We start from the raw sequence: 15,320 nt of genomic DNA, 5'->3' as shown, positions 1-15,320 counted from the left end.
GTCAACACCTTGTGAACCAGGGCTCTTTCCAGAAATGACCAATACTTAAGATATGGTGTGAGATTAAAAATAGTAAGACACTTCCCAGTACTAGGTACACAGCATAACCAATCAGTATAAGCAGCATTTTCAACAATTTTTGACATTATAACTGTGTAGCTCTGATACTAACTATATCATACTGATCACTGTTACATGACTGTATAAAAACTTAGTTATCTGTGATCGTTTTTCAAACAAAACAGTCTATTTTGGGATATTGTGTACATTATACATATCAATTACAGTCAATAAATAAGGTGACCCAAAAGAAATAAATAATTTAGGAGAAGCTTTGGGTGCATTGCTGCAAATCTTTGGAATCAACTATATAAAGAAGTGAGCTAAAAATTAAAATGTGTAAGACCATGTTTTGACATTTAACTGTATTTTCACATAGGACTGTAGAGTATATGGTATATGCAGTTCTCCTAGGTCCTCCTTTTTACAAATTTAATCATTAACAGACTAACTGAACATGACAAGCATTAATAAAATAAATGATACACCTTGTTTGGGAAATAATCTTTAATACCCCCTTTCTCTAGGGACGATCACAGTATTTTCTGAGCAGGGTTTTCAAGAGAAGGATAACCGCACTGATTTGAAAACTCTAGGTCCTGTGATTTAATCAGCAACACTGACTATATCCTTGAGAAGGCTACAGTTCCTTGGGCCAGAAGTACTGACAGACTAATGACAAGACAGCGAGGACTTCAAGCAAAAAAATATGGCAGATGTAGAATGTAAAGATAAGCAGACAACCTATCATTCGGTTCCTGCAAATGAAGACATGCTGTCAACAATTCAGTTGAAGTATTCAACACAGTTCGATAACTGCCACCTACATAACCATTCCCTTTAGTGTACTCTCAGAATGGGGTAATCTAGCCAGTATTAACTATTGGTACTGTCCTCAGAACATTTGTTTTCTCCCCATCACAAATTTGTTTTCTTAAGAGTTTTTCCCATCGCTGGGATGTTTCTTTACAAATGTTTCATATCTTACTTAAGCAATGAGAAATGTATCCTTGTAGTAAGATATTTTCAATATAAGTAAATAGACATTTGGAAAAAATATGCAATATTAAGATTCAAACACAAAAACATACAATAGTAATAAGGCTAAGGTATACCATTTTCTATATATTTACTGTGACAACTGTGTATTTAAACATTTGAGGCTTGTGTGGACAAGTGCTAAATAAAACCAGTAAAGTGTCAACATCAATCCAGCAGTTTAGAGAGTACACCCCAAAATGTCTACTGCCTACACGGTACTAAAATATAACTTCCATTGCTGTAAATCAACACTAAGCATTAATGTATCAAAGAGAGGCCTGCACCTCAGGTTGTTTAAAACTTGTTTTGACTCATCAGCAGAAGTCACTAGATACTTTTCTCCCCATTAGTTTAACATATTGGCTTTTTGCCATTTTTTTATTTCATACAAAAAATAGGTAAAAAGAGAGGCTTGTCCTGCACAATAGTGCACTTAAATACTAAAATAGGTTTAAAATTCTGTATTTGTTGACTGTGAACCTGTGTGTGTCTGTATGTATACTTATCCACACACGCAGCATAACCAAGATCTGCTGAAATCAGACATGTTTACTAACACATTATTAATATATTTGAGTTCTGAACAGTTAAAATAAAAACACCAATCTTACATTTGTAGTTTCATTTAAAAGGCAGAAATGTAAGAATATTTTAATACCTGTAAAGAGGGTCATTTTCTACTTTCTCTGTTCTTTGCAATGGCCTGTGAAACTATATAGTAACTGGTTTTTGAATGGCTGTTCTGACCCTATTTTAATGCTTCAGCCAAGAAGAGGTTGGGGGCTCATTACCAAATAATATTTTTATTTAAATGTAGTAGTCTATATAAAAATGCAGACTTTGGCTCATTAGCACTTTTAAAGGGAAAATTACTTCCCTGTAAATGCAATTCTCTAAAGGAAGGCTTCACTATAAATCTGTACCCCATCTCATGCCCTTGAGAGCTGACAGACTAGCACATTGTAGTTTAACATCCTCTGACAGTGAGGCCGTCCATGCACATGCCTCGTGCCCAGGCGGATGGATATATAAATATACATAGCACATCTCAGCCGTTAACTGCCAGTTCCTTTTCAACAGAACTTTTCTAAGTACCAAGGAATAACCAAAATCCCTAACTCTAATAGGAAGCTAGGAGGGGAAATGTAGATGTACAGAGGAAATGACCTTCAGAGAACTCCTATTACAGGTAAATATAGCAATTTCCTTTCCTTCAAAGGTATGTATTCTTGACAGAGCCTCATACTCAGTGATTACAAAGCCAGGGGAACGTCCCTCACAAACAGACTAGGTTACTCAATGAGGCTGGAAAAAAAATTACACAGAATTAGTGTAATATGTCCAGCCTATTATTATAATTAAAAATATTAATTAGAAGAATGCCAGGTAAAACAAATAGTCATCATCGTAACATGACGCTGGAGAACCATTTCTTTAAAAATGATAAACATAGGTCGGCAGAATTTAGCAGTCAGCTAACCATCATTTGAAAATCTTTCAGGTCAGGATTACAGTAGTTAGCCATGTCAGTCTTCTTCAATACATTTATTAATTAGCAAAGTGTGGAAAATGTGTATTTCTTCCTGTTAGAGGTTACTGAATTGTACAGACTTTTTGAAGCCCGGCTGGATGTAGCAGCCTATAACGTTTGAAGACATATTAAGAATTTCCTCCTCCTTCTCCCTCCTCACCCCCATTTATGTACAAGCATAGCACCAATCTGCTCAGAAGTGAGTTGGGAAGCTTTGCACAGTAAGCTCTAACCAACAGTTTTTGCTTATTTTAGACTTTTATTTAAAAATATTTTTACTTTCTAGCCCTCATGTTTGTGATTTGCCAAACATGAAATGATACAGTGCTATTTCTGGAGTTCAGAAAGTTTGTTTCGGTGTCTCTGCCACTACTACAGCATTCCCAAACAGCAGCAGAGTGAAAATGACAATACTGTGGTCATATCAATTTTATTGCCTTGTGCTTCAGTAAGCCTGGAACAGCTGCAAAGACATGTACACAGAGCAGGATGACCTAAAAACTGGAAATTACGGAAGATGCAGAATGTCAGGGATCCCCTGCTACCCACAATAGCCAACACGTCAGGGGATGGGTAAAGATTTACCATACTTCCTAGCTTCCAGCAGCTACAAGTCTGTGTAGGAAGAGAAAAAGGTTATTCTCCTCTTTCAGCAGGGAGAGAAAGGCAGGAGTAATGGGGAGGTGTTTTGTGACTTTCAGACACTTGCTAGCCTTAAACAAATATAGAAGCAGAAGGCACCTGAGCTGACAGGGCATGGTGACTGGAATTCCAGCACCTCTCCCCTTCCCAGTATCTGGGACAAATGGGATTGGGCTCCGCACCTCGGCACTGGACATGGATTTCATTAGTGACCCCTCATTCTATTTTTCATCTTGGTCTCTGGCTAGAAGGTGTCTTCTAGAATACATGAAAAACTGCAAGGTAGTAAGCAAAATTATGTAATTTTAAGGTTTGACTCTTCCCAGTATGTCAGGGCCAGAAAATGTTAGTAGACCAGGACATATTCCCAGTACTGCTCATTTTAAAAATGTTAATCCCCATTTAAATATGTACTCGCTCATGACTCTTTTTTTTAAATAAACAGTACAGAGTCAACTAGTTTGGACAAAAATTGTATGGCATTTTACTAGATTATCCACTTAGGCCTGTCAGAAATTCTTCCCTAAATACCAGCACTATCCTTCAGCCTCAAAAACTTCAGAACAGTCCTAGCACGTACCAGAGTATGTAACCTGCATGTATCTGCAGGTATTAAAATACAAAATCAGTACCTAAATTTACTTCTACTAACATAAATCGAAGAGATTAGCATCTAAAAGTCATTCAACACAGCAGTTTGAATTCCACCTCCACTGTACTAACGGAATTCACAAATCATTTGTTCAAGAGCATTGACAATGGCCTGTTTCATGACACAGTAGATTTACACCTGCAAAACAAAACTCTTAATAAGTAACCAAATATGCTATTCAATACAATAAACAATGGACCAAAGTCTGTTCTCAGTTAAATCACTGCAACCCATTTATTTGCAACTTGAATGCAGTTGCATAAACATAACCCGGAAATACTACGGGTTCAGTCACTTCTCACAGACTTTGAAGAAAACGTATTCAAATAACTTTTGCTATAAAATGAATTAGTTTACCTCGCGGATATTTTATGGGGCTACTATACAAGTGCATGTGCTACAAGCAATGTTAACAGACATCTGGCTAAAACCAGCCTGAAAGAGTGAAAAAGAAATCCTAAAACAGTGGGTATTGTTTTAATGTTTTCCACAGAGTCCAGCACCTGAATACTTCAAGAAAGCTAGCACTCACTGAATAAAATAGTGACTAATCAGCTTCATTACTACTTTTTAGACTTGTTAATGTGAAGTCGCTCATAAATACTGAGCTGTTGGCATTCAAATTTACAGGGGGTAAAATGGTAGAAAAACATCGCAAGAAAGCATTTGAAGGGGTGGAAGAGAATCCTATATTTACAGCAGACTGGAGACTAAAGTTAAAATAAAATGTTGAGCACAACTACCCATGCTTGACAGTATCTCTGAAGACATTTCTGAAGCAATATTATTATTAATCATGTTTATTATGTTAGTGCCTAAGGCTCAATCAAGAATGGGGCTCCACTCTGCTAGGCACTCTACACACAGAGAGAAGTAGACAGTCGCTGCCTTGAAGGGCTTATAATCTAAATAGACAAGACAGACATAAGGTGAGGGAAAGAGTATACCACACAATAGGATGCCAGCAAACGTTAGTTCCCCTTTTTTTAAAGTAGGTGCTGTTAGGAGGGGACAAACCAAATGCAAAGTCAAGGAAGAGGGGACATGGAAAAGAAAGGGTTGAGAAGGGCAGGGGCGCACTGAGCCTGAGGTGAAGATACTACAAAGGAGCAGGGGGCGAGGAAGGGAGGGTTTGGAGCAAACAACCAGTTATAACAGGCCAGAGACCCTCCAGTTTTGACTAGATTAAGTTCTCAGAATGTCCAAAGGTACATGGTTTGGCTGCTGCAGCAGCTGCTTCTATTGGCAGTGATGTTAGGGTATGTCTACACTACCCACCGGATCAGCGAGCAGCGATCTATCCAGCAGGGGTTGAGACGTGATAGATCGACCCCTGAGCGCTTTCCCATCAACACTCCTGTATTCCACCTCCACGAGAGGCGTAAGCGGAGTCGACAGGGGAGCGGCAGCAGTCAACTCTCTGCTGCGAAGACGCCACGGTAAGTCAATCTAAGTACGTCGACTTCAGCTACATTATTCACGTAGCTGAAGTTGCGTAACTTAGATCGATCCCTCCCATAATGTAGACCAGGCCTGAGTTTCTCTGTTTCTGAAAGGGTCTCTAAGAAGGGATATTAGTAACAAGTGAATGCATACAGCAGAACTCTGATCTGCTTGGGGGAGGAGGGTGGGGATTAAGAATATATGTCATTTGCTCACTTAAGCAATTTATACTCCCACCCTTTTTTTAAATGGCCACCTATACAAATACACCTCTAACTCAATAGAACGCTGTCCTTGGGAGCCAAAAAATCTTACCATGTTATAGGTGAAACCGCGTTATATCGAACTTGCTTTCTTCCACCGGAGTGCACAGCCCCCTCCGCCCCCCGGGAGCACTGCTTTACCTCATTATATCCGAATTCGTGTTATATCGGGTCACGTTATATCGGGGTAGAGGTGTATCCCAGATAGCATGCAACCTCTTCTCCACACAATCTTAATGCAGTCTGAGATGCATGCGTAAGAACAGCCATACTGGGTCAGACCAAAGGTTCATCTAGCCCAGGAGCCTGTCTTCTGACAGTGGCCAATGCCAGGTGCCCCAGAGGGAATGAACAGATCAGGTAATCATCAAGTGATCTATCCCCTGTCACCCATTCCCAGCTTCTGACAAACAGAGGCTAGGGACACCATCCCTTCCCATCTTGGCTAGCAGCCATTGATGGACCTATCCTCCATGAATTTACGTAGTTTTTAAAAGCAGCAAAGAATCCTGTGGCACCTTCTTTGCTGCTTTTACAGATCCAGACTAACACGGCTACCCCTCTGATACTTGACACCATGCAAGGTAGTTTTTAAAGCCTGTTATAATCTTGGCCTTCACAACATCTTCTGGCAAGGAGTTCCACAGATTGACTGTACATTGTGTGGAAAAAAACAAAACAAAAAAATTTCCTTTTGTTTTAAACCTGCTGCCTATTAATTTCGTTTGGTGACCCCTAGTTCTTGTGTTATGAGGAGGAGTAAATAACACTTCCTTATTTACTTTCGCCTCACCAGTCATAATTTTAATAGACCTCTATCATATGCCCCATCATCTCCTTTCCAAACTGAAAAATCCCAGTTTTATTAATCTCTCCTCGTATGGAAGCTATTCCATACCCCTAATCATTTTTGTTGCCCTTTTCTGAACCTTTTCAAATTGCAATACATCTTTTTTGAGATGGGGTGACCACAGCTGCATGCAGTATTCAAAATGTGGGCATACCATGGATTTATATAAAGGCAATATGATATTTTCTGTCTTATCTATCCCTTTCTTAATAATTCCCAACTTTCTCTTTGTTTTTTGACCTGCCACTGCACATTGAGTGGATATTTTCAGAGAATTATCTGCAATGACTCCAAGATCTCTTTCTTGAGTGGTAACAGCTAATTCAGACCCCATCATTCTATATGTACAGTTGCGATTATATTTTTCAATGTGCATTACTTTGCACTTATCAACATTGAATTTCATCAGCCATTTTGTTGCCCAGTCACCCAGTTTTGTGAGATTCTTTTGTAGCTTTTCGCAGTCTGCTTGGTTAGTATCCTCTGCTAGATCCAGGTATGTTGTTTAAATAAATTAGTCACCTAAACTATTTCATTAGAAGATCTTCCATGTCTACCTCAAGAATGTTGTTTCCTGGATCCCTCCATAAATGTCTGTGACCAGGGACCCTTGGCGCCAACTGGCAGAGTGCACAATGAGTGCATAGGGTTGTACAGGGAGCCCCAGATCAGGTGTCTGCATAATAGTTCAACAAAGGATGGCTTGTGAGGTCTCTACCAGTAATCATTACAAAAACGTATGTATGAATAATATGTAAAGAGTTACAGTTTATATTGAAAAGTATGTTCTTAAGGTCTTGGAGTTAAGGCAGATTACCAGGAGGTGACAAAATACAGAGAGTTCCCTTGCAGACAGGAGGTAACTGACACCTATCTCCTTGTCAGGCCATTTGTGTATTGTATGCCTCACACTGATGCCTATTTATTTGCATATTGGGCCAGATGCAAATTAAGAGACTGGAAAATCTACAAGAGTGGAAATCTACAGGAAGAAACAGACAGCAGGTGGGTGGGAGGAGGTGGTGTCCTGTTTATGAACAAAGACAAATGACTGGTCTGGTATATCTGGAGTGCAAAAAGGACACATGGAATCATTCATCTGGGATGCAAACTCACAGAGTGTTTGTCTCATGAAAGGAGGGTCAGCCAGGGTGGCTATAAAGCGCTGCAAGGATTCTGGATGAGCAATACTCTAAAACACATGAGAGATTCTTGTTAATTAATTCTAGGACCTATAATGTGTATGAAGATTGTTTTACAAAGGTTTAATACTTTTACTTGCTACTATTGAATCTCTAAGTTTTCTTAAATAAACTTATAACTGATTTCACTGTAAGCATATGTAAATGCAAGTGTTAAGCGGAAGTTGATCCGAGCTTGAGTATACTGTTTCTTTGGAAGCAGCGAATCTGTGAATACTGAGAGTGTCCAGTGGACAGGGACTGAACGCCCCAGAGTTGGGGGTATGCCAATCGCTAACCTAGGGGGTCGACAACCTTCGGCACGTGACCCGCAGCTCTCACTGGCCGGGAACGGCGAACCGCAGCCACTGGGAGCTGTGGGGGGCCGTGCCTGTGGATGGTCAATGTAAACAAAATGTCTCTGAGCTCGCCAGCGATTACCCTGATGGGCCGCATGTTGAAGGTTGCCGACCCGTGCTAACCTATAGTGACAGCAGGACCTGCAAGCCCATGAGGGAAGTGCTTATGTTGCCTGTGGCTGGTGGAGTCAGGGAGCTGACTCACAGCAGGCCCAGACAAAGCTTTCTCATGCTAAGGGCAGTTGGTAGCAAGGGTGCCTCAGAACCCTAGGTACCCACAGGAAGCGTCACAATGTCCCTCTGCGTAATGTGAGTGGAAAAAACCCCAAGTAACTTGAGGGTCATTTAAGTTAGACCAAAAGCAGAAATAGGAAGAATGAAAGTCATACAGGGGGCAAAGGGAGGGATAGTTCAGTGGTTTGAGCATTGGCCTGCTAAACCCAGGGTTGGTAGTTCAATCCTTGAGGGGGCCACTTAGGAATCTGGGGCAAAATCAGTACTTGGTCCTGCTAGTGAAGGCAGGGGGCTGGACTTGATGACCTTTTGGGGTCCCTTCCAGTTCTATGAGATAGGTATAGCTCCATATAACAGGACACTTGAGAGATGTTTGGCATCAGGCATCGAAGACAGCTCTTACATAGACCTGGCACTGCAACTTGTCAATACTGAATGAAATCACAAAGGCACTACAAGAAAAAACAACAACACAGGGATGATGCTAAATATATAATTAATCTGAATGGCAACTAAATCATAAGAAGCCAAGTGTACTCTGTACACTTGGAAGGCCAAATCTGAATGTGGGAGATGCCAAAAAAGATTTCAAACTATAGGAAAAACTCCTTGAGGCAGGGACCTCTATTTGACTGCAGAACACCAAACACGCATATGGCACTGAATAAATAATATTAGCAGTTCGACATAGGGATGATTGTTTTTTTCATAGTGTGTGGAAACCATATTTAATTCTAAAAATAAATCATTGTTGAAAAATATGGGAAAGAAGCAGAACCACCAACAGTAATTACCAAAAACTAGAATTTGGAGCTTACAGAATCGTAGCAATTCCCTAAGTGTATCAGAATAAGAACTAAACCAGTTACTAGTCAAGCAGCAACACCGCAACAAGCTGTTCTCCTCTCTCATATTGCCGAGTACTTGCAAAAAAACCTAACAGATATAGATGTCTGTGATGAGATATTTCCCCCAACCATCCCATATGTGACTGCAAAAGGACATTAGCACAAGTGTTAATGCAAAAACTGTAACTACCATATTACTTTACAAGCTGGATAGCTCCATTGGTAGAGATCTTTTTATATTGCTGTTTATTATAAATATTATAAATCTATTTTTTTTTGTTTCCACACAAGAAAGGGAGCAGGAGAGGGGAAATCCCAACAGCCAATTCCAAATTAGTTATAATTAGTCCATGGTAATGGTAGTTGTCTGGTGTTCTTCAGTGAAGTAGCATCTGTGTTCTATGTTGATGGAGATAAATTAATTACATTATTCCTCAATGACATGTTTGGGGCATGAGGGTGATAAAGCCAGTCATTAGAAACAGTGAACATCAAGGAAAAAGAAGGTGCACAACTAAGTTTTTTATGTCATTGTGCAACCAAGGTTGTTTCTGGCCAGAGAAACAGAAACATCTGCTCATTGTCATTTTTTTTCAGTAAACTCAAACACTGATTACATCCCTTCAGTATAATAGCCTATTCTTCTATTCACAGTCAGAAGGGATTTTTTTAGCTCCATCCAAAGAGAAGCCTTTGTAAGAATTAAAAGGGACTGTTTACCTATTTCATAAGTGTTCTTACTTAACCCAAGTGTGTACAACTGGCAAGCATAAATATAATATTCATATTGATTACATGTAAATTCAGGATAATTAAAATCATATATAGGTAGCACTGCTTAGAACACCACACTACAGTACACACAAAAACCTCATGTTAATATATGCATATATCCAGACATGCTATAAGGAAAAATGCTTATATTTCAATGTTTCAGAGTAGCAGCCGTGTTAGTCTGTAGCCGCAAAAAGAACAGGAGTACTTGTGGCACCTTAGAGACTAACAAATAAATTGGTTAGTCTCTAAGGAGCCACAAGTACTCCTGTTCTTTTTAATATTTCAATGTATGTTCTTAAATTTTCAGAATAAAGAGATTTTTAAGGATCTAGAAGTGAAGGTTTCTTCTTGAATCAGTTTCAGTCCTCGTAATAGGGTCTGATGATTGTGGGTTTGAAACTGGAAAATAGAAGGCTGCAATTTTCAAAATGTTCTTATAAGCAGGTAGACTGATAAAAGTAAAGTACAAACTGATATGGGTCTCCTGGAGAGGTTTTCTTGCAGGTGGTGCCAGCCTCAATATCTTACATCTGATTAACAGGAGTTCACACAGGAAAGCCAATTAAAATCCATAAAATTAGATCAACTTCACATACACCCACACTGTGGATGGAAAAGGACTATGAGATGTAATTAAATCAAAGGTTTTAAAGAACAGGACTAACATTTTGGCTTTCTAGTGCAGTGGTTTTCAAACTTTTTTTCTGGCGACCCAGTTGAAGAAAACTGTTGATGCCCGTGACCCAATAGAGCTGGGGATGAGGGGTTTGGGATGTAGGAGGGGCTCAGGGCTGAGGCGGAGGGTTGGGGTAAGGGGATGATGGCTGCAGGGTGGGGCCGGGAATGAGGGGTTCGGATGTGGAAGGGGGCTCTGGGTTGGAACAGAGGGTTGGGGTGTGGGAGGGGGTCAGGGCTCTGGGCTGGGGATGCATGCTCTGGGGTGGAGCCACAGATGAGAAATTTGGGGTGTAGGAAGGGGCTCTGGGTTTGGGGAGCCTCATGGTGGAGGCTGGGGGTTGGAGTATGGGGGGGGTCAGGGCTCTGGGCTGGGGCAGAGCATTGGGGTGCAGGGGTGAGGGCTGCAGGATGGGGCCAGGAATGAGGGGTGCAGGGTGTGAGAGAGGGCTCTGGGTTGGGGCAGGGGTTGGGGTGTGGGAGGTGGTCAGGGCTCTGGGCTAGGGGTGCAGACTCTTGGGTGGGGCTGGGGTTGAGGGGTTTGAGGTGTAGGAAGGGGATCCGGGTTTGCGAGGGCTCAGGGTTGGAGCAGGGGATTGAGGCGCAGGGTTCGGGCATGGGCTCACCTCAGGCAGCTCCCAGTCAGTGGTGCAGCGGAGGTGCTAAGGCAGGCTTCCTGCCCGTCCTAGCACCACAGACCATGCTGCGCCCCGGAAGCGGCCAGCAGCAGGTCCAGATCCAGGCGGAGGTGTGCAAGGAGGTCCGCGCCACTCTCACCCACAGGCACTGCCCCACCCAGCCAAGTCAGTGCTCGGGGCGGGGGCAGCGCGTGGAGCCCCACGACACCCCCCCCCCACACACACACACCGCCTGACTAGGAGCTGGACCTGCTGCTGGCCACTTCCAGGGCACAGCGCAGTGTTGGAACAGGGAGGGACTAGCCTGCCTTAGCTGGGCAGCACTTTTAACGGCCCGGTCAGCAGTGCTGACCAGAGCCGCAGCGACCCAGTGCCTTACATTCCATGACCCAGTACTGGGTCGCGACCCACAGTTTGAAAACCACTGTTCTAGTAGATCACTATTACTATTCCTGGTAATAATTAACTGGTTTAACATCTAAGTAAGGTACTTTGAAAGTCTTATGTTTAAACTCACCTGATTCATTTTGAATTCCTGTTGTGTTCTGAAAAGACACACACAACAAAGAAACTCCTTTGATTACATGAGCCCTAAAAAGAAAAACAGACAATTGTAATACACACCTACCTACAGTGATTTGAAACTACATAAAGATCTGTAAAGTTCTATTTAAAAGGGGCTTATCAAAAAGAAGCTTATTACTTTATATCAAATCTGCTTCAGACGACTATATTGTCATTATAACTGATTCAAATTTAATCTTAAAACCCAAAAAAGGTTTCTATCACTGATCTTTCTACAGCATCTTTTAAAACTGAGACAAGCTGTATTCAGATGACTGACATTGATTTGTCAGTTTTTAGAAACAAATTAGCTGTTAGCGTTTTGCAATACAAAGCATTGCTGAAGAATTAGTCTAATTTAGTGATTTTATTTTAGTTAAGGTACACAGTCACGATGCTTACCCCATAGATTTAAAGCAGTTTGAAAGGATTTAGCTGCGCAGTTCCCACTATCAACAAGAGTTAGGCAACTAAGTCTCCACTTACCACATCTAAAACAGAGATGTTTTTATTGAAATTCAGCCTACTTTTCACTAAGGTGCTTACAGATATTCTTTTATTGCATACTAGCATTTTTAAAAAAAATAAAGGCCTCAGGTTTGAAAAAGCGTGTTTCCATAAGTAACACACAGCTATAAGTTAAATTTGGGGGCCCAATGACTTGTGTCTATATATACATCTTAGATTGTAGTTATTTGATGTTATTTATGTACAAGGAAGTATTATTGGAAGTTACATTGTAATTTTTTTACACAAAAACATTGTTTAGTACCATGCAGTAAATTAAATATACTGTATGTACCACATTATTTCTCTTGGAGATTAACTGATGCCTACACTGTTAATGTATTTTATGAAAGTATCGTTTATACTGTTATTCTCCTGGCTTCAGTTTTCTTAAGCAAGATAATCACTAATATATTAACAATACGTGTTTTTCAAGCACTTGGGCTAAATAATGTTAAAATTACAATTAATTTAAAATGTGTTTTTAGCAAAACACTCAAAATAAATTACTGGTAATTCCTCACATCTCTGAATTATACAAAAGTTGAAATGCCTCATAACATAGCAGGTATTGTCATGTATATACCCATAATGATTTCTTAAGAATAGAGGATCATATGATTTATAATGAATGAAAAACTTCCTTGAAAAGAGAATCTCTTACTGTATTCTAGTCCTCTATGAATAACTCATTTTGACCTCCAGTCCACTTACTACACTAAGGCCATGGCTACACTTGCAAATTTGCAGCACTGCAGCAGGGTGTGAAAACACACCCTCTCCAGCGCTGCAAATTGCGGCGCTGCAAAGCGCCAGTGTGGTCAAAGCCCCAGCGCTGGGAGCCCGGCTCCCAGCGCTGTACGTTATTCCCCACAGGGCTGGGCAACGATCCGGCCTAAATCTGGCAACTTGCTCCACAGGTATAGGTCTCTGTCTGAACAAAACCAGTTGCAGGATCAACCCCTGAATTTTAAATAACTCTGGGATGTTTGAAGAAGGGACCTCTTTTTGGAACTTAACTATGATATTCCAAAAGATTTCAGCATGCCCTTCAAGCATGCACAAATCATTCACAAATATTTCATTTTCAGTCCTAATATGTTCACATCTTTCCTTGACCCACAAATTTGACTTTCCAGATTGGCAGCACCAATGAGATCCAAGAAAAATAGATAAGACTCAATGCTTTTCATTTCTGTTTTCAGCAGCTTCCAAATGGCATCAACATTTTGATTTTGTTAAATCCTGCAGTGACATCAATATGTCCCTTTGTCCCCTAGTCCTTTGGCTGAGATTCATATGTTTACGTTTTATCACCGTCTTTCTTCAGGGGCCTCCCATAGTGCCCTCAGCTCAGATACCTTTATTTGCCTCTCTCTTGTGAATAATGTAGTTTTTACTTTAGATACTTTTAAGTAAATGCTTTACTCCTGAAGTACGATCTATGGACTGCTAGGATTCCATGGAGACTTACTAGTGGTCTATGGAAAGATGGCTTGTCACATGGAGAGGGGTGATCATATGTAAAGCAAAAGTAGACAGTATAACAAACTTCTCTGTTAAGATGCAGCCTATACCATGAAAAAAATCTGAGAGTACTTTAACAGCATTGCTGTTTAACTGTTCCATTGGGCTATGTATCCATATCTAAGTCAATTTATAGATGAGATATTGTGGACTAATATAGGACTCAAGACATTTTGTGGTGCGAAAGACTCAATTTTTTACATTTTTAGTAAATTACAGCTCTTATTTTCACAATATTTTGCTTTCAGACCAAAAGAAAATCCAGATATAAAGAAAACAAAACCAGCATGGTTTTGTTTTGTTAAACAGATATGTTAGCATTTGTGTTTGATCTTGTTGAGCTGGAACAATCTGGACACAATAGCAGTAAATATTCCTCAAATTCAAAACTGAAAACATAGGGAACAGCTTTTGAATTTATTTACCTATGAAACTGTAGACACATTAATGCAAACAATGAGGAATAAAAACATTCCCTGAAAAAGGCATACTTACATCAGCACCACTTTCTCACCCACTGAATGTTGGTTATTTGACACAGCCTGACAAAAAGTGTAAACAAAGTGGACGCATTGAGGGGTAGGTACTAAATGAAAACTGTCAGATTAAAATAATTTCTTAAAAAAGCTTTCTTACCTATGTTAATAAGGTAATCATAGACACACTATTAACACTGAAAGAACTGTAAACATCTAATTCACTTTACCCCAGTCATGCTATTTAATTTTTTAACTTTATTCTATCTGGACAATGAAGCTAGACTCTCTCTCCCTGGTTCTGATATACTAGCTTAATGCTGTGATGTTTAAACTGAGAACACTATAAAGGAGTATTTAAATCCAGCACACAAAAAAAATGGTCATGGTCATTCTAGAAAAACTTAATAAAACTAGGTATTAATAGAAATGTTTTAAACTTCTTTAAAAAGCTAGCTGTCTACACTTCTTGACAATGTCTCTAACAATATGAGGGGAAGACAGTGAATTTCCATGTACTGCTTTTTAAAAAAAAAATGTATATATTATTTTTGTAGACAGTTTCCTAAACATACACAATAACTACTGGCTACTTTTGGAACTACTACAAGCTACCAAAGACGAGAACTAGGTACCTTCAAGGCATAAAACTAGAAGAGAAAATAAAATTAAGCTCAAAGCAGAAGTATAGCTAGTATTTGATTTTATAGCGATACCTACTGAAATTTGAGTTACATTTTTTTTAAAGTATTATTGTTACAAGTCCATCTATAATGGAAAGAGATTTGAGAATTTTTCTTCAATCTTTTTCAGTTTTGTAACTTGGTGCATTTGACAATACTTTGTGATTAGTGAATTTCACTGTTAAACTGCTAGGAGAGAATGTAATTAACTTACATTACAAAAATGTATCAATATCCATTTAAAAATTAGAAAACCAAATAAAATGAAAGCCTAAGGCCCTGATTCTGCAAACACCTGTGCAGTCAGTTACTTCATACATGTACCAAGTCTCACTGAATACAAAGGGATATGCAAAGTTAGGCTATGTC

General features: G+C 39.8%; 1 protein-coding gene across 12 annotated transcripts in view; it reads right to left on the bottom strand.

Moving 5' to 3' along the window:
- The window catches only part of PRDM2 (PR/SET domain 2), a 129,961-nt gene that overhangs the window by 96,403 nt on the left and 18,238 nt on the right, over positions 1 to 15,320 (bottom strand). For 8 of the 12 annotated variants that reach the window (XM_044995923.1, XM_044995926.1, XM_044995925.1 and 5 more), the window contains 2 exons: positions 14,288 to 14,334; positions 11,712 to 11,785 (listed from right to left, as the gene is read on the bottom strand). In XM_044995923.1, coding sequence (XP_044851858.1) covers positions 11,712 to 11,720 — 9 coding nt within the window. In that variant the 5' untranslated portion in view covers positions 11,721 to 11,785; positions 14,288 to 14,334. Of the gene's footprint in view, positions 1 to 11,711; positions 11,786 to 12,160; positions 12,209 to 14,287; positions 14,335 to 15,320 lie in introns of those variants that run through there. The other 4 variants (XM_044995928.1, XM_044995930.1, XM_044995929.1 and 1 more) reach the window with 2 other exon arrangements.

Source organism: Mauremys mutica, chromosome 21, assembly GCF_020497125.1.
Source record: "Mauremys mutica isolate MM-2020 ecotype Southern chromosome 21, ASM2049712v1, whole genome shotgun sequence".
Lineage (NCBI taxonomy): Eukaryota > Metazoa > Chordata > Testudines > Geoemydidae > Mauremys > Mauremys mutica.
This window is presented reverse-complemented; position numbering and strand designations above follow the sequence as displayed.